This window comes from Eschrichtius robustus, chromosome 18, assembly GCF_028021215.1.
Source record: "Eschrichtius robustus isolate mEscRob2 chromosome 18, mEscRob2.pri, whole genome shotgun sequence".
Taxonomy (NCBI): domain Eukaryota; kingdom Metazoa; phylum Chordata; class Mammalia; order Artiodactyla; family Eschrichtiidae; genus Eschrichtius; species Eschrichtius robustus.
The window spans coordinates 26,282,347-26,301,251 of NC_090841.1; the positions used below are offsets into that span (position 1 = coordinate 26,282,347).

The following is an 18,905-nucleotide window of genomic DNA, read 5'->3' on the forward strand; positions in this document are numbered from 1 at the left end:
ATAGTGCTGCAGTGAACATTGTGGTACATGTCTCTTTGAATTATGGTTTTCTCAGGGTATATGCCCAGTAGTGGGATTGCTGGGTCATATGGTAGTTCTGTTTTTAGTTTTTTAAGGAACCTCCATACTGTTCTCCATAGTAGCTGTATCAATTTACATTCCCACCAGCAGTGCAAGAGGGTTCCCTTTTCTCCACACCCTCTCCGGCATTTGTTGTTTGTAGGTTTTCTGATGATGCCCATTCTGACCAGTGTGAGGTGATACTTCATTGTAGTTTTGATTTGCATTTCTCTGTTAATTTGTGATGTTGAGCATCTTTTCATGTGCCTCTGTATGTCTGTATGTTTTCTTTGGAGAAATGTCTGTTTAGGTCTTCTGCACTTTTTTTTTAATATATAAATTTAATTACATTATTTATTTATTTTTGGCTGCATTGGGTCTTTGTTGCTGCGTGCAGGCTTTTTCTGGTTGCGGCGAGTGGGGGCTACTTTTCGTTGCGGTGCACGTGCTTCTCGTTGTGGTGGCTTCTCTTGTTGCGGAGCACGGGCTCTAGGTGCACAGGCTTCGGTAGTTGTGTGGCACGTAGGCTTAGTTGCTCCGTGGCATGTGGGATCTTCCCGGATCAGGGCTCGAACCCACGTCCCCTGCATTGGCAGGTGGATTCTTAACCGCTGCACCAGCAGGGAAGCCCTTCTGCCCATTTTTTTAGTGGGTTTGTTTTTTTAATATTGAGCTGCATGAGCTGTTTATATACTGTAGAGATTAATCATTTGTCCGTTGATTCGTTTGCAAATATTTTCTCCCATCCTGAGGGTTGTCTCTTCGTTTTGTTTATGGTTTCCTTTGCTGTGCAAAAGCTTTGAAGTTTCGTTAGGTCCCATTTGTTTATTTTTGTTTTTATTACCATTACTCTAGGATGTGGGTCAAAAAAGATCTTGCTGTGATTTATGTCAAAGTGTTTTTCCTATGTTTTCCTCTAAGAGTTTTATAGTGTCTGGTCTTACATTTAGGTCTTTAATCCATTTTGAGTTTATTTTTGTGTATGGTGTTAGGCAATGTTCTAATTTCATTCTTTTACATGTAGCTATCCAGTTTTCCCAGCACCACTTATTGAAGAGACTGTCTTTTCTCCATTGTATATCCTTGCCTCCTTTGTCATAGATTAGTTGACCACAGGTGTGTGGGTTTATCTCTGGGCTTTCTGTCCTGTTCCATTGATCTATATTTCTGTTTCTGTGCCAGTACCATATTGTCTTAATTACTGTAGCTTTGTAGTATAGTCTGAAGTCAAGAAGCCTGATTACTCCAGCTCTGTTTTTTTCCATCAAGATTGCTTTGGCTATTCGGGGTCTTTTGTGTCTCCATACAAATTTTAAGATTTTTTGCTCTAGTTCTGTAAAAAATGCCATTGGTAATTTGATAGAGATTGCATTGAATCTGTAGATTGCTTTGGGTAGTATAGTCATTTTCACAATATTGATTCTTCCAATCCAAGAACATGGTATATCTCTCCATCTGTTTTTGTTGTTTGATTTCTTTCATCAGTGTCTTATAGTTTTCTAAGTACGGTCTTTTACCTCCTTAGGTAGGTTTATTCCTAGGTATTTTATTCTTTTTTGTTGCAATGGTGAATGGGATTGTTTCCTTAATTTCTCTTTCTGATCTTTCGTTGTTAGTGTATAGGAATGCAAGAGATTTCTGTGCATTAATTTTGTATCCTGCAACTTTACCCAATTCATTGATTAGCTCTAGTAGTTTTCTGGTGGCATCTTTAGGATTCTCTATGTATAGTGTCGTGTAATTTGCAAACAGTGACAGTTTTACTTTTTCTTTTCCAGTTTGTATTCCTTTTATTTATTTTTCTTCTCTGATTGCCATGGCTAGGACTTCCAAAACTATGTTGAATAATAGTGGCAAGAGGGGACATCCTTGTCTTGTTCCTGATCTTAGAGGAAATGCTTTCAGTTTTTCACCATTGAGAATGATGTTTGCTGTGTGTTTGTCATATATGGCCTTTATTATGTTGAGGTAGGTTCCCTCTATGCCCACTTTCTGGAGAGTTTTTATCATAAATGGGTGTTGAATTTTGTCAAAAGCTTTTTCTGCATCTATTGAGATGATCATATGGTTTTTATTCAATTTGTTAATATGGTGTATCACACTGATTGATTTGCATATACTGAAGAATCCTTGCATCCCTGGGATAAATCCCACTTGATCATGGTGTATGATCCTTTTAATGTGTTGTTAGATTCTGTTTGCTAGTATTTTGTTGAGGATTTTTGCTTCTGTATTCATCAGTGATATTGGTCTGTAATTTTCTTTTTTTGTAGTATCTTTGTCTGGTTTTGGTATCAGGGTGATGGTGGCCTCAAAGAATGAGTTTGGGAGTGATCCTTCCTCTGCAACTTTTTGGAAGAGTTTGAGAAGGATGGGTGTTAGCTCTTCTCTAAATGTTTGATAGAATTCACCTGTGAAGCCGTCTGGTCCTGGACTTATGTTTATTGGAAGATTTTTAATCACAGTTTCAATTTCATTACTTGTGATTGGTCTGTTCATATTTTCTATTTCTTCCTGGTTCAGTCTTAGAAAGTTACACCTTTCTAAGAATTTGTCCATTTCTTCCAGGTTGTCCATTTTATTGGCCTAGAGTTGCTTGTAGTAGTCTCCTATGATGCTTTGTGTTTCTGTGGTGGCCATTGTAACTTCTTTTTCATTTCTAATTTTTATTGATTTGAGTCTTCTCCCTCTTTTTCTTGATGAGTCTGGCTAAAGATTTCTCAATTTTGTTTATCTCCTCAAAGAACCAACTTTTAGTTTTATTGATCTTTGCTGTTGTTTTCTTTGTTTCTATTTCATTTATTTCTGCTCTGATCTTTATGATTTTTTGCTTCTACTAACTTTGGGTTTTGTTTGTTCTTCTTTCTCTAGTTCCTTTAGGTGTAAGTTTAGATTGTTTATTTGAGATTTTTCTTGTTTCTGGAGGTAGGATTGTATTGCTATATACTTCCCTCTTAGAACTGCTTTTGCTGCATCCCATAGGTTTTGGATTGTCTTGTTTTCACTGTCATTTGTCTGTAGGTATTTTTTGATTTCCTCAGTGATCTCTTGGTTATTTAGTAACGTATTGTTTAGCCTCCATGTGTTTGTGTTTTTTACCTTTTTTTCTTTGTAGTTGATTTCTAATCTCATAGCGTTGTGGTCAGAAAAGATGCTTGATATGATTTCAGTTGTCTTAAATTTACCGAGGCTTGATTTGTGACCCAGGATGTGGTCTATCCTGGAGAATGTTCCCTGCGCACTTGAGAAGAAAGTGTAATCTGCTGTTCTCGGATAGAATGTCCTATAAACATCAGTTAAATCTGTCTGGTGTATTGTGTCACTTAAAGCTTGTGTTTCCTTATTAATTTTCTGTCTGGATTTTCTGTCCATTGGTGTAAGTGAGGTGTTAAGTTCCCCCACTATTATTGTGTTACTGTCAGTTTTCTCTTTTATAGCTGTTAGCATTTGCCTTATGTACTGAGGTGCTGCTTTGTTGGGTACATATATATTTATAATTGTTATATCTTCTTTTTGGATTAATCCCTTAATCATTAGGTAGTGGCCTTTCTTGTCTCTTGTAACATTCTTTATTTTAAAGTCTATTTTACCTGATATGAGTATTGCTACTCCAGCTTTCTTTTGATTTCCATTTGCATGGAATATCTTTTTCCATCCTCTCACTTTCAGTCTGTATGTGTCCCTAGGTCTGAAGTGGGTCTCTTGTAGACAGCATATATGTGGGTCTTGTGTTTGTATCCTTTCAGCAAGCCTGTGTCTTTTGGTTGGAGCATTTAATCTATTCATGTTTAAGGTAATTATCGATATATATGTTCCTGTTACCATGTTTTTAATTGTTTTGAGCTTTTTTTTGTAGGTTCTTTTCTTCTGTTGTGTTTCCCATTTAGAGAAGTTCCTTTAGCATTTGTTGTAGAGCTGGTTTGGTGGTGCTGGATTCTCTTAGCTTCTCCTTGTCTGTAAAGCTTTTGATTGTCTGAATGAGATCCTTGCCGGGTAGAGTAATCTTGGTTGTAGGTTCTTCCTTTTCATCACTTTAAATATATTGTTCCACTCCCTTCTGGCTTGTAGATTTTCTGCTGAGAAATCAGGTGTTAACTTTATGGGAACTCCCTTGTATGTTATTTGTCGTTTTTCCCTTGTTGCTTTTAATAATTTTTCTTTGTCTTTAATTTTTGTCATTTCGACTACTATATGTCTTGACCTTTTTCTCCTTGGGTTTATCCTGCCTGGGACTCTCAGCTTCCTGGACTTGGGTGGCTATTTCCTTTCCTATGTTAGGGAGTTTTCAACTGTAGTCTCTTCAGATATTTTCCTGGGTCCTTTGTCTCTCTCTTCTCCTTCTGAGACCCCTATAATGTGGATTTTGGTGCATTTAATGTTGTCCCAGAGGTCTCTTAGGCTGTCTTCATTTCTTTTCATTCTTTTTTCTTCATTCTGTTCAGCGGCAGTGAATTCCATCATTCTGTCTTCCAGGTCACTTATCCATTCTTCTGCCTCAGTTATTCTGCTATTGGTTCCGTCTAGTGTATTTTTCATTTCAGTTATTGTATTGTTCGTCTCTGTTTGTGTGTTCTTTAATTCTTCTAGGTGTTTGTTCTTTAACTCTTTGGGGTCTTTGTTAAACATTTCTTTCATCTTCTCCATCTTTGCCTCCATTCTTTTTCCGAGGTCCTGTATCATCTTCACTATCGTTATTCTGAATTCTTTTTCTGGAAGGTTGCCTATCTCCATTTCATTTAGTAGTTTTTCTGGGGTTTTATTTTGTTCCTTCATCTGGTGCATAGTCCTCTGCCTTTTTATTTTGTCTCTCTTTCTGTGAATATGGTTTTCATTCCACAGGCTGCAGGATTGTAGTTCTTTTTGCTTCTGCTGTCTGCCCTGTGGTGGATGAGGCTATCTAAGAGGCTTGTGCAAGCTTCCTGATGGGAGGAACTGGTGGTGGGTAGAGCTGGGTGTTACTTTGGTGGGCAGAGCTCAGTAAAACTTTAATCCGCTTGTCTGCTGATCGGTGATGCTGGGTTCCTCCCTGTTGGTTGTTTGACCTGAGGTGACCCAGCACTGGAGCCTACCTGGCTCTTTGGTGGGGCTAATGGCAGACTCCAGGAGGGTTCACCAAGGGGTACTTCCCAGAACTTCTGCTGCCAGTGTCCTTGTCCCCATGGTGAGTCACATCTGCCCCCTGCCTCTGCCGGAGACCCTCCAATACTAGCAGGTAGGTCTGGTTCAGTCTCCTATGGGGTCACTGCTCCTTCCCCCTGGGTCCTGGTGGGCACACTACTTTGTGTGCGCCCTCCAAGAGTGGAGTCTGTGTTTCCCCCAGTCCTGTCAGAGTCCTGCAATCAAATCCCGGTAGCCTTCAAAGTGTGATTCTCTAGGAATTCCTCCTCCCGTTGCTGGACCCCCAGGTTGGGACGCCTGACATGGGTCTCAGAACCTTCACTCCAGTGGGTGGACTTCTGTGGTGTAAGTGTTCTCCAGTTTGTGAGTCACCCACCCAGTGGTTATGGAATTTGATTTTATTATGATTGTGCCCCTCCTACCGTCTCATTGCATCTTCTCCTTTGTCTTTGGTTGTGGGGTGTCTTTTTTGGTGAGTTCCAGTGTCTTCCTGTCGATGATTGTTCAGCAGTTAGTTGTGATTACGGTGCTCTCGCAAGAGGAATTCGCAAGACACAATTCTTGTTTTTTTTTTTTCTTTTCCTTTGTGCTTCCTCTAGTTTCACTTGTTCACAGGGTGCTTCATGCAGAGGCCTCACACCCGGCACTTCACATCAGTGACTAGTGAGAAATGGCTGATCTGACACCTCAGCTTGGCGGGCTGGCAAACTGAATAATTTTTAAATATAAGTATGTTTCATTTGCTAAATTTGGCAACCCTAGCCCTATGCACTGTTTGTAGTGAGTCGGTGGTCAGCAATTGTTCAGAGAATGAATTTATATTGGATTCTGATGTTGGCCTTATGAAGTTGGCAGGGTGTAGTAAGTATTTTCCTTCTTAGTTTTACAGGTTAAAAGAAATTGAGGTTCATGGACTTACAATGCCTTCCCCAAGTTCACAAGTTTACTAAATTGTTCAGCGTGACCCAGGAAAAATACTTATACTTCTGTAAAGCAGTTGCTTCTTTTCATAGGTTTTTCTAAGTCTGGACTAAAGAATTTTTATTTGTAGAATATATTCTGGAGGATGATTATTTTTATTGTCCTAACCCAAAGTAATATATATTACTTTGTTAAACTACCAGTTTTTAAGCTGTGTTTTATGGGAAACAAATGGAAAGAATTGTACTTAATTATATCTTAATGGAAATGATGAAATTTTTGAATCTTTTTTATACAGCAGAGGGAGACAATGTTAAAATACTGAAAATCTTTCTCTGGGTTACTGAGTCTTATTTAGTGATGACACTAAAAGGGAAAAATAGTAATTTGCTTTTCATACGTTTGCAGGTGTCTTGAATCATTTATGTGGTTGGAGAAAAAGGTGCATTTTGCTTGGGAAAATATGCCTGAAATTAGAGAGTCTGTAAAATCTGTGGTTTAAAAGGGCTATTTCTTTGCCTTTTGAGAATCCTGTTTTCTTTCTCACCTTCAAATAAATATGCATGTTGTATATTTATGTATAACCATTGGTTAAGTGTTATTAATTCGAACAAAATATAATTTACAATGAAAAGAGGAAGAGGTAGTATCCTTAAGATACTGAAATAGCATTTCTTAACTAATTTTTTTTTTTTTGGGGGGGGGGGCCACACTGCTCAGCTTGCAAGAGCTTAATTCCCTGACCAGGGATTGAACCTGGGCCCTGGCAGTGAAAGCGCTGAGTCCTAACCACTGGACTGCCAGGGAATTCCCTTAATTAAATGTTTTACAGTGTAATATGTAATATGTTTTTCTTAGAATTCATATTTTTTTAGTACCTTTGATAGTTATTTCTACGTTGTACTGAATAGCAGCTTACATATCTGCCTATTAATCCATTTTTTTTTTAAACTGTAATGGTTCTTTTATTTCATTTTGTTAATATCATGACAATATTCTCTTATCACAATCACAGGATTATAACTTCAGTAACAGCTATGCTGTGAAATATTCATTTTAAAGATTACTATTCACTCCCTGTAAGAAAAAATTAGTATTCTCAGAATCCTTTGGAGTAAATTTGCCCTTGTAGAAATGTTCTTGTGTTCCTATTTTTCGTCAAAGTAATTTTTTGTATTATATCAATATAAAATATGAAGGCTTTTAACTGAAATTGTGGGAAATAAAAATGTGTGTCTTAGAGACAAATAGCCCCCTTCTGCCTTCTTAACCCACTAACATTTGAGAAGTTTTAAAATTCCTTTTCTTGATATTCATAGAAGAATCTTAATTATGATATAATGGGGTTGGAGGTGTCCCGGCAGGATACTACTGCTTTTTTAAACACACAGATGTGTGTGGGGTTTTGGATTATTGTTTTGTTATGCCTTTTTGATATGGTCGTGGTAATAGGGTTTTTTTTGTTGTTGTTGTTTTTTGTTTTTTTTTAAATAACTTTAGCTGCTGATATCCACAAATTGTAGAGCTGCCTTTTCTATTAATGTATATACATGTATTTTCAAAAGAAAAGGATTTTACTGTCCATACTGTCTGTAGATGTCTTGTTAAACTTATTCATTATGGGTATTTTTTTTTATGCCCTTAGATGTTTTACAGCAAAGTATTTCATTATAGGCATTTACCGTAGCTTATTTAGCCAATGCCATGTTGTTTGACCTTTGGAGAATTACAGTAGGTAACTGTTTTGATTGCTGTGTATTATCCCATGTAATCCTCACAGTTAGTGCATGGTGTAGGTATTGTTATTATCTTTTTACAGGTATGGAAACTGAACCTAGAGATGTAAAATAATTTGCCCAGATTTTCAGCTAATTGTAACAATGATGAAGATATTCATAATAGCATTCAGTTGTTATGTGCCAGACACAATGCTATATTGTTTTCATACGTGGTTTTATTTAATCCTCAAAAGAATCCTAAGTGAGGTAGACCCTACTAATCCCATTTTACAAGCGAAACTGAGGCTCAGTGAGATTAGTCATACATCTAGCAAGTGGCAGCTATTTGTGACTCTTTTGGAATTACACAACTGACTGTTTTTGACTTGTCCTCAACCTCTGCTTATTTCTGAGGAAATAAAATAAGTAAAACTTCTAGAAGAAAAAGACACTTCCAGCAGGTTACTCTATTTATTGGCTCTCTCATCTCTAAAATATAGGTGATTTTCTCCTCTCACTTTCTGTTAAGTGAGATGATGTATATGAAGCACTTAGTACATGGGGTATGTAATAAGTGCTCAATAAATATTACTGCTATTATTATTTAATACTGATGATTTAGATTTTTATTCAGGTTGTAAAAGCAATAAATGCATATCATAGAAAATTTGGAAAAATATAAGTGAGCTGAGAATGTAATCACTCAGTCTCATTACTGATGACATTTTGGCATACTTCCTTCCAGATAATTAGATATTTCCCAAAACTTAGGTCTGTCACTACAGATGATGGATGCTGGAATTTTTTGTTTATGGGAATGTGTCTTCTGATTGATTTCTTCAAGAAGAATAGAGGTGGTGGTCTTATGCTCACAGTAGGTACTCAGTAAATACTTGAACTGAGCTTCTAGAACTTTGGAGAAGTTTATTCAGTTCCTCTTCATTCATTACCATCTTTTGCATTAAAAACAATTATAAAATGATTTGAGTGTAAAAATAAAGACAGTAGATGTGCAGTCTGGCCTCAGGGAAGACTGAGCTATTCTAATATTGGACAGAGGGTTGTGATACAGCAATTAAATGTGCAAAGAGCTGAGCGAGAGAATACTGGAAAAGCTGCATTCTAGAGATCAGGAAACACTTATTTATTGACTACAGGCTTGAAACAGATGGTTCTCAAAAGTTTGCCTGAAAAAAAAGTTTACCAGTAAACTGCACAGCCCTCTAGTCTCTGGGAAAGATTCCTTCACCATCAATTTGTAGTAGTAAGTGGGAGGTCACTTACCTCTTTTTAAGGAGGTAGTGTCTGGATGCCATGACCCTTTAGAAGTATGGCGTTTCTTTAAACCTGAAGTTCCATTCATTGGAAAAAATTAAACTGCTGTGCAAAGGAGACCTTAGAAGTGGGTGGTAGTACACATAATATTGAAAACTGACAACCCAACAGAGGAGGGATTCTTATTAGTAGTTTGTGAATACTGCTTTGGGATATTATGGCACATTGAAAGTCTTCCCTGTGCATATGAGAGCAACATTCAAGCAAACTACCAAAGGTTTTTTTGTTTTGTTTTGTTTTTTTAATTTGAGTACAGTTACTTTACAAAGCTGTGTCCATTTCTACTGTACAGCAAAATGAATCAGCTATACATATTCATATATCTCCTCGTTTTTGGATTTCCTTCCCATTTGGGTCACCACAGAGCACTGAGTAGAGTTCTCTGTGCTATACAGTAGGTTCTCATTAGTTATGAACTACCAAAGTTTTAAGTTAACTTTTAAATTATTTTTGACTTAAATAAAAATAGAATGGCCGATTAATGGTCCCAATAAAAATATCTGAAATTGTACTGGTGGTAATTTGAGAAGTATCTGTCAGAATCATTTTTAAAAGCATATATAAGCATTAAAAGTGAAGTAGGTGTAAAACGGAATTCATAGAATATTAGTCCTCCCCCCTTTTACCTTTTAAAAAAGCTGTTTTAAGTGGTTTATTATGTACACCTCTTTTAATGAATGGATTAAGTATAATTTCAAGTTCAGGTCAGCATGTCTCAGTTGAAACAGGTTGTGACTTAGGGCTTTGGCTTTATAAAGGCCTCTTTGTTCATAATGCACAATTATTTAGGTTATAGAGGCTTTCAGAGATGTGAGTGCCCTTCATGTGAAACAGGGGACTTTTTATAGATGGTGCTTAGCTCAGGAACACGTGTGAATATAGGGTGCCCCGTGGCGGAGGTTAGTTAAGGATAGTGTTGATGTACACGCTGTTTGTGAGGTCTTCATTTCTGGATGAGTTGAAAATTAAAGGAGCAAGATGCAGTTTTAAGTTTTAGTATAATATTAATAGTCCTTTTCAGTAACTATTTCTGTGTCATTGCCAGCTGTTGGATTTCTGACCCTTTTTGATAAATATCCCAGCAGTGACAGCTTAAAATAATCAGAGTACTTTCACTTAATACTGTGTATGAGAAGATATTGATAGTATTTTACTTTATAAATGTTAATCATAGTTCATTTTAGGGAATTCTGGAGATCCTTTTAAATGTTTGATTTTATTTATGTAGAACTTAAACATGTAAATTACATTAAAAATGCTAATTGTTTTGCCCCTTTTCTAGTGAGATTTGTTTCCTGTTTTTCTCGTGAAAACATTTTTTGTTACATTTCTATGCGCCTTGAGAAAATACCCTTCCATTCCATCACTTCATATCTGACTGAAAATATTGGCAGATTTCTTTTAGTTTTTTGTTAAAGTATTTTAAAATGCACATTTTAAGGATTCTCCCCCTAAATGCTGTTGGTAGAAAGATTACCAGTAATTGTTAATTTAAATGATTCATCTTCCCCAAAGGGGTCAAAGTACCAAAGTGTGACACAGTAGGCTTTTCTTTTTTTAAAGTCTGTCTTCTGGGTGTTTTTCTACTTACAAAAGTAGTAATTCTTTTCTTAGAAAAAGCATTAGAATATAAAATTCTAATTTGATTCTTAAACTATTTGCATAATCATTATAACTGTGTTTACCAGCACTGTAAATGCTTATTTTTGCTAGGCTAAAAATGAGGGCGAGAGCATTATTTGAATAAGGAAAGCACAAGGTAAGTGCTATGTGAGTGTACGTTAGGGTTAAGGATAGATTCTAAGGGACCAGCCTTGATTAGAGAGTTAAAAATGCTTTTAGGATGCTTTTAACATTTCATTTTAGTAAATGGCCTTAGTTTAGCCTTCAGAAGCTCCTCATAGTCTGTCTTACACCTTTTTTTCCATCTGTATTTTTCACTGCTCTAACACAAATCCTGCTGCCTGATGCAGTGTGTCCTTTCACACCTCACGGCTTCAGTTTTATGCAATTCCCTTTGCCTCTGGAGACCTAACCTTTCCACCATTGCAAATGCTCCTACCCCTCACAGCCCTTCAAGGTGCCCCGAAACCTTTCCTATTCACAGCCAGGTGTGATCTCTCCTGAGCTTTTAGAACATTTAGTTGCCTTTTGAGTAACTTTTTTTCGAGTATTTCACATACTACTGAATGGTCAAGGATAATGCCTTTAGTATTTAAAAAATCCCTCACATTCCTGAAGACTATTTCTTGGTCACAGTAGGTGTTTGATGATTATTGAATGAATGATTGTAAAAATGTTAGCATAACTTGTGTTATCAAACCAGGTCCATTTACCCAGTGCATAGCAAGGCAAACACTGGGACACGGGGTTTGCAAAAGAGAAAGGGTTTGTTTGTGAGGCAGCCGAATGAGGAGATGGGAGAACAAATCTTGTATCTGCCTCACCAGAGGTGAGGGGCTTGGGATATTTATGGGATAAAGAAGCAAGGTGGTCTGAGGTGCGGGAAACGATGATGAAGTGAGGTCATCGGTGTTCTGTGTAGGCATATCTGAGTTACGTGCTTCTTCACGGGATGCATGTTCAGAAAATGGCGTTAGCATGATTTGAGGGTGAAGATTTTTTGCCCTCTGATGTCAAAAGGTCATCCATGAGATACTCGAGATGGCCCAGTTGAGTGGTCAGTGGTCTTGACTGGTTTGAACTGGGCAAGAGTAGCTCCATGTTCCTGGAAAACAGTTACCATTACTATAATGCCCCATATATCAGAGGTGTTTTATATAGGGGATGGCTAAAGGAGTCTTGTGATATGTTGTTCAAGCTACATGGAACTTGGAGGGTATGCAATTTGCAAGAACAATTAAAGTGAGCTTAATCAGTGAAGGCAGGTTACAGGATGTTATTTATCAAGCAAGTTATAGTTTAAGGGGTCTAACTGATGACTGCCCTCAGTTGCACTTGTATCATTTTTATACAAAGGAATGAATTTCTCTACTCTAAAACAGGTTAATGTACATGCAAATATAGTAATTCCTTTAGAACATGGTTTCTCAGTGGTGGGCACTGTTAACGTTTGGGGCTGGATAATTCTTTGTCATGGGAGTTGCCCTGCATATTGTAGGATGTTTAGTAGTACCCCTAGTCACTCCTCACCCCCACCTCAGTTGTGATGACCCAACAGTGTCTCCAGACATTGCCAGATTTCCCCTGGGGACAAAATTACCCCTGGTTGACAACACTGCTTTAGAAGAAGAAAAGCATATGGATTTCAAGACTCTTAATTGTAGTTTATAGTGTGTATGTATATTGTTTTTGAAGGGTGGCTTTTAAGTAGAAACAAAATAAATGTTTCAAGTTTTTCGAATTTAACTTTGTATAGTTTAAGGAAACTGTTCGAGGACACTATTCTTATAAAACATTGATAAGTTAAAGAAATTGCATTTTTTTCACTGTTTTGTGTATTTTACATTGAATAATAGATTTTATTTGGTGTTTCCTCCAGATTGAAATTAAAATGAAAAAGCCAGAGGCTGTGAGATGGGAAAAGCTAGAGGGGCAAGGAGATGTGCCTAACCCCAGACGGTTCATAACAGGTTTGTTTTCTGGCCTTGATGAGCTTTAAATTCATATTGTGTTATATAGTTGAAATTAAATAGTAATGAGTATTCTTTCTACTTTCATTATTTATGTTCCCAAGATACGATACATTGAATATAAGGAGGTTGCTCTGTAATGAAAACAGAGTATTTCTTATGATGGTTCTAACTTCTTAAACTCCATAAGAATACAGATAAATGGCAGCAAAAGCCCAGAGGGAATTGGGATTTATTGTTTATCATGTCAGTTTGTGACGTCAGTTGGGGGTTGTTTGCTTTTGTGTGTTGGCCTTTCCTATTTTTTCTTTCTGTGTTTTACGTGAATTAGTAGTTTACTCTGCTGATGTATTTCCTCCTCTTCTCCCCTCTTATTTATTCCTTTCTGTTTCTTCTAATTATGTCAACTCTAATTTCCTGGAATTTCAGGGCTTCACAGTGAAAAGTATCTAGCCCATTTCTCTCTCTCTCTCTGTCTATGTCTCTCTGTCTGTCTCTCATTTTTTGGCTGTGCTGAGTCTTCGTTGTGGTGTGCGGGCTTCTCTAGTTGTGTGGTTCAGTAGTTGTAGCACACAGACTTAGTTGTGCCATGTGGGATCTTGGTTCCCCGACCAGGGATCAAACAGGCCCCCAGCATTGGGAGCGCTGAGTCTTAACCACTGGACCACCAAAGAAGTTCCCCATTTCAGTATATTTCTCTCTCTTTTTTTAATAAATTTATTTATTTATTTTTGGCCGTGTTGGGTCTTCGTTGCTGTGCGTGGACTTTCTCCAGTTGTGGCGAGCAGGGGCACTCTTCGTTGTGGTGCACGGGCTTCTCGTTGCGGCGACGGCTTCTCTTGTTGTGGAGCACGGGCTTCAGTAGTTGTGGCTCGCGGGCTCTAGAGCGCAGGCTCAGTAGTTGTGGCGCACGGGCTTAGTTGCTCCGCAGCATGTGGGATCTTCCCAGACCGGAGATCGAACCTGTGTCCCCTGCATTGGCAGGCAGATTCTTAACCATTGCACCACCAGGGAAGTCCCTCAGTATATTTCTAAGAGGTGGAGGCAAACAGCTAATGAAGGCCTAAGGCAAGCTTAGGGATAGAGTAGAAAACTAAGGTTGATTGCTTACCCTTTAAGGGGCAGACTACTTTATGTTGGGGTCAATTCTGAGCATAGGCAATGGGCACATAGGTAATTTTCTAATGGAATGATTAATCTGTATGACACACTTAGAACTACAGTCTAAGACTATTCTATGGCAATGGCCTCATTAATGAATGGAGAGAAATTTCCTTTGATTAGAGATAATGTTCTGATTTGATGACTGAAAAGAGGTAACTCTAAGTTTCAGCTACTTTTAGATTTTTCACTGCTTTCTTCTATAACAGAAAATATAATTTCCTTGTGGCACTTTGTAGAAGACACTAAGTTAGCCAACAGATCATTCATTTTTTTTTTTTTTAATTATTTAAGGTTGGGGAATTGATGAGTGGTTTTCCTTTTTTTTTTTTTTTTTTTAAATTTATTTTTATTTATTTATTTATGGCTGTGTTGGGTCTTCGTTTCTGTGCGAGGGCCCTCTCTAGTTGCAGCAAGCGGGGGCCACTCTTCATCGCGGTGCGCGGGCCTCTCACTATCGCGGCCTCTCTTGTTGCGGAGCACAGGCTCCAGACGCGCAGGCTCAGTAATTGTGGCTCACGGGCCCAGTTGCTCCGCGGCATGTGGGATCTTCCCAGACCAGGGCTCGAACCCGTGTTCCCTGCATTGGCAGGCAGATTCTCAACCACTGCGCCACCAGGGAAGCCCAGATCATTCATTTTTAAATTTTATTTTGAAATAATTTTAGATTCTAATAGAAGTTGCAGAAATAATAGAGTTCCCATGTACCCTTCACCCAGTTTCCCTGCATGATAATATCGTAACTAACCTATAGCATGATTAACAAAGCCAGGGAAATGACACCAATAGATAATTTTTAAGAATTGAAATACTTCAAGTTGGTATATAAGCTATTTATTAAGCTTCCACTTCCCACTTTATGTGAAAGGTATAGTAAAGATGTTATGCGCTCTTCTTGGGACTGACTCCCAGATACTTTTGGATTGAGGTTTATATATAGCTTAAAGCATTTTTTAAAAGAAATATCAACACTTTAAATATAGTATATCACCTGAGTCTAACAGCAGCCCTGATGGTAGGTAGCTTAGTATTGTTCTTCCTATTTTACAGGCTCAGAAAGGTTAAGCAGTTTGCCTAAGATTACCTAGCAGTTTTCATTGCCTGAGACTAAATCCAGCTCTTCAGAGTCTGGCTCTGGTTCTTCTACCCCATGTGTGATGCTGCTTGTTGCTGCATTTTTAAACAATGGGAAGTCTCTGCTGACATGAGTATCTTTGCAGTTATTTGACATCAATATTATGGTGAATAAGCAAGGAAGTTAGGTTACCTGTCTCTCAGTAGTTCATCTACCAGATGAACTAACACTACAGGTGTTAACGTTTTTCTGAGATTAAAGATTTTTTGGTGTTACAGTTACAAACTCTAAACTCTGCCTTGGAGATTCAAGATGCTATTCCTCCTGACCTGTTATATTTTTGTAAGGAGTTAATATGCTTGTGAGATTTTTGACAAGCTGGAGACTGCAGATAAGGGCAAGTTGATTAACCTATCTGGGTCAGCTTTCTTATCTGTAAAATGGAGATTAGAACTGTGCTCCCATCTGGCGAATCAGCATTAGGATTAATTAAACCCATGTTTCCTAGGTTCTTAATTTACCATGGCACGCGTGTTTTTGTTTTCTTGGCTAGTAGTGAAGATGTACAGAAGATAGAGGAGATTACTTGTAGAGGAAGGGTAGATAAAATTTGGAAAACAGTATGCTTGCCCTGAATAAAACTGTGGTGTGCTGTGGTTTTGTTTTGTTGTGGGGTGGGGGTAAGATGAGCAGGGAGGGAGTTGGTTTACAGATGAAGAGAAAGGATGGAAAAGCAGAATGAACAATTAGTAGTTCTCAACTATTTTGAGAAAGGGCATAAATAGAGCTCTGTGCAGCAGTGCAAGAGGGACATTTAGACTAGCATTCATGTGTCCTAATATACTCATAGGGAAATTTTGAATCAGGTTTTTTTAAAAGCTCTATAGCTGTACTGTCCAGGGTAGTAGCTGCAAGCCACCTATACCTGTTGACCACTTGGAATATGACTAGTCTGGATTGAGATGTGCTCTAAATGTAAAATAACATACCACATTTTGAAGACTTAGGATGAAAAAAAGAATATAAAATATCTTAATATTTTTATATTGATTTCATGTTGACCTGATATTATTTTGCATGTATTAGGCTAAATAAAACATATTATTAGGATACATTTCACCTGATTCTTTTTAGTAATGTGGCTACTAGAAATTTTTAAATTATGTATGTGAGTCGCATTTGTGGCTTACATTATATTTCCATTGAATAGTGGACAGAACTGCTCTTACAGCTCTTAGGTAACCTGTTGAGTGACTTTTTCATTATTTGTGTGGGAAGATCTTGATTCCCTTGGTCTTTGGGGCAGCCTTGGCAGTGCCTGAGTCCCTGGGTTCGTTGCCTCTCTGGCTGCAAGCAACCTCTGTTTATCCCAGTGTGCCCTACAAATATTATTATTTTCTATGTGTGCATGATGTGGGCACTGAACTCTAGATCATCACATGTAGTATTTTTCAACATTCAGGAATTCTTTATTGTTTTCTCCTACTGAAGTAATCTAATATTTTTAATGTGGGGAGAGGATGGAGTCTTAACTCACTGGCAGATGGCCTGGCAATTCATTACTTTTAGCTTATTTCTACTCTGAAAGATACAAGTACCTCAGGAGAAGCCACATTTTTAACATTTATTAAAACTGTTTAGAGAAATTTGTTAATGAAGCATCTTTTTAAAAAATTACTATTTTTAGAATTGTTTGTACTATCTTTGCACCTTTTTTGTAAACGTAAAGGTTCCTGTATGCTTCTCACCCAGTTTCTCCTATTATTAACATGAAGGATCTGTTTTTTAATCTAATTTTGCATAATGTACCAAAAGTTTACACTTTGAGTTATTTTGCTCCAAAGAAATTCCCAGATTTTACATTATGCTAACTGGTTCAGTTTTTAGAAGTGTAAATGTTAATTATTGATTTATATGTCAGAAAGACATTTATTACAAACATGAAATTCAGTGACTTAAACTATTTGCTAAGATGTTGTATACACCATGGTCGGAAAGTTACGTATGCTTGACATAATCACATGTTGATTAATCACTTTTGTCTTTTTTTACTCCATAGATGTAAAGATGATGTATCCATCATCATCTCATTATACAAGAAATTGGGATAAATTGGTTGGTGAGATCAAAGAAGAAGAAAAGAATGAGAAGTTGGAGGGAGATGCAGCTTTAAACAAATTATTTCAGCAGATCTATTCAGATGGTTCTGATGAAGTGAAACGTGCCATGAACAAATCATTTGTAAGAACATAAACTTTAAGAAAATCTATTGTAGTAGTAAATTTCACAAATTAAAAAAAAATAAGTATGTAATTTCAGATCAGATTGCATGTACTATAGTTGGGAGACCATTTTGAATGGACTTGGTCTGAACATTTGTTCTTGCTCTAAACTTAGAGTAATTATTGAGGAAGTTGGGAACTTGTGGAGGAGGTGAGAAACAAATGGTATATTCCAAATAAGTTTTTTCATCAGGGAGTTAGAACTTGGAAGTCTTAAGAAATACCAAGGTTATAGTTAGTGGGTGATATAGAGTTATTCCAGTTGGATTTATCACAATAGCTGAGTGAGCTTCCAGTGTTTACCTTCTGGTATCATGTATAATCTCAGTGTCAGATGAAGAATATAGAAGGGAAACTTCCCAAACAGTGTTTGCCAAGTAGAAGGTGCACATTAATTATTCATTGGTTTGTTAATAATTTCTGTATTAATTAAGAAAATTCAGGCTTTTTGACAGGGCATGATTACCACCTGAATTAGGCCTCAAGTTCTGAGATTTTAATGACTAGTCATCACTGTAGAACCATGTAGATTTTGCTTGAAGCTGTAATCATTTGACTTTTACCCGTAGCTCTGGAAATGTCACTGTCTTCTTTTAAGGCATTTATATTTACAGTAGAAAGTTAAAGTTAATATTTAATAATTAAAATTAATATATAGATAATAGTGTGTTTGAGGCTCAGATATTCCATGTAAGTTACCAAGTGGTAACTGATCATGATTGTGCTTTTCACTATTGCCTTAAAAATTTTTTTAATTAAACTTTTTCTTTTGAGATAATTGTAGACTCACATGCAGTTGGAAGAAGTAATAAGAGATCCCTTATATCCTTTACAGTTTTCCCCAGTAGAAACATCTTGCAGAATTATAATATTACAACCATGATATTGACAGTTAAGATAGAGAACATTTCTTTTTTGTTTATTTGTTTATTTATTTATTTACTTTGGCTGCATTGGGTCTTCATTGCTGTGCGCGGGCTCTCTCTAGTTGCGGCTAGCGGGGGCTACTCTTCGTTGAGGTGCGCAGGCTTCTCATTGTGGTGGCTTCTCTTGTTGCGGAGCACGGGCACTAGGTGCGTGGGCTTCAGTAGTTGTGTGTTTTACTAGATATGCCTAAGTATTTGGTTCTTTTTTTTGAGTGATTATAAATGGTATTATATGTTTAATTTTGGCATCCCCGTGTTTGTTGTTAGTATCTAGAAATACAGGGGTTTTTTTGTTTTGTTTTTAATGTTTGTCTTGTATTTATCTTCTGTTTGCCTTGTTGAACTCACTTACTGGTTCTAGGAGCTTTTTTTGGTAGATTCCTTGTGATTCCTTGTGATTTTCTGTGTAGACAATCATATCTTCAAATAGGGACAGTTTAATCTCTTGCAGCTCCTATACACTAACAACAAAAGATCAGAAAGAGAAATTACGGAAACAATTCCATTCACCATTTCAGCAAAAAGAATAAAATACCTAGGAATAAACCTACCTAAGGAGGTATTTCAAATAGGGACAGTTTAATTTCTTCCTTTCCAATATGTGTGCCCTTTATTTCCTTTTATTGGCTAGAACTTCCAGCACTATGTTGAATAAGATTGGTGAGAGTAGACACCGATGCCTTGTTCTCCATCTTAAGAGAAAAACCATTCAGTCT

At 37.2% G+C, this 18,905-nt stretch overlaps 1 protein-coding gene across 1 annotated transcript in view; it reads left to right on the forward strand.

The window, feature by feature from the left end:
• Nucleotides 1-18,905, forward strand: part of SUGT1 (SGT1 homolog, MIS12 kinetochore complex assembly cochaperone) — a 42,797-nt gene that overhangs the window by 16,383 nt on the left and 7,509 nt on the right. The window contains exons 11-12 of the mRNA XM_068526811.1: nt 12,655-12,745; nt 17,041-17,222. Of these exons, the coding sequence (XP_068382912.1) occupies nt 12,655-12,745; nt 17,041-17,222 (273 nt within the window). The remainder of the gene's footprint in view (nt 1-12,654; nt 12,746-17,040; nt 17,223-18,905) is intronic.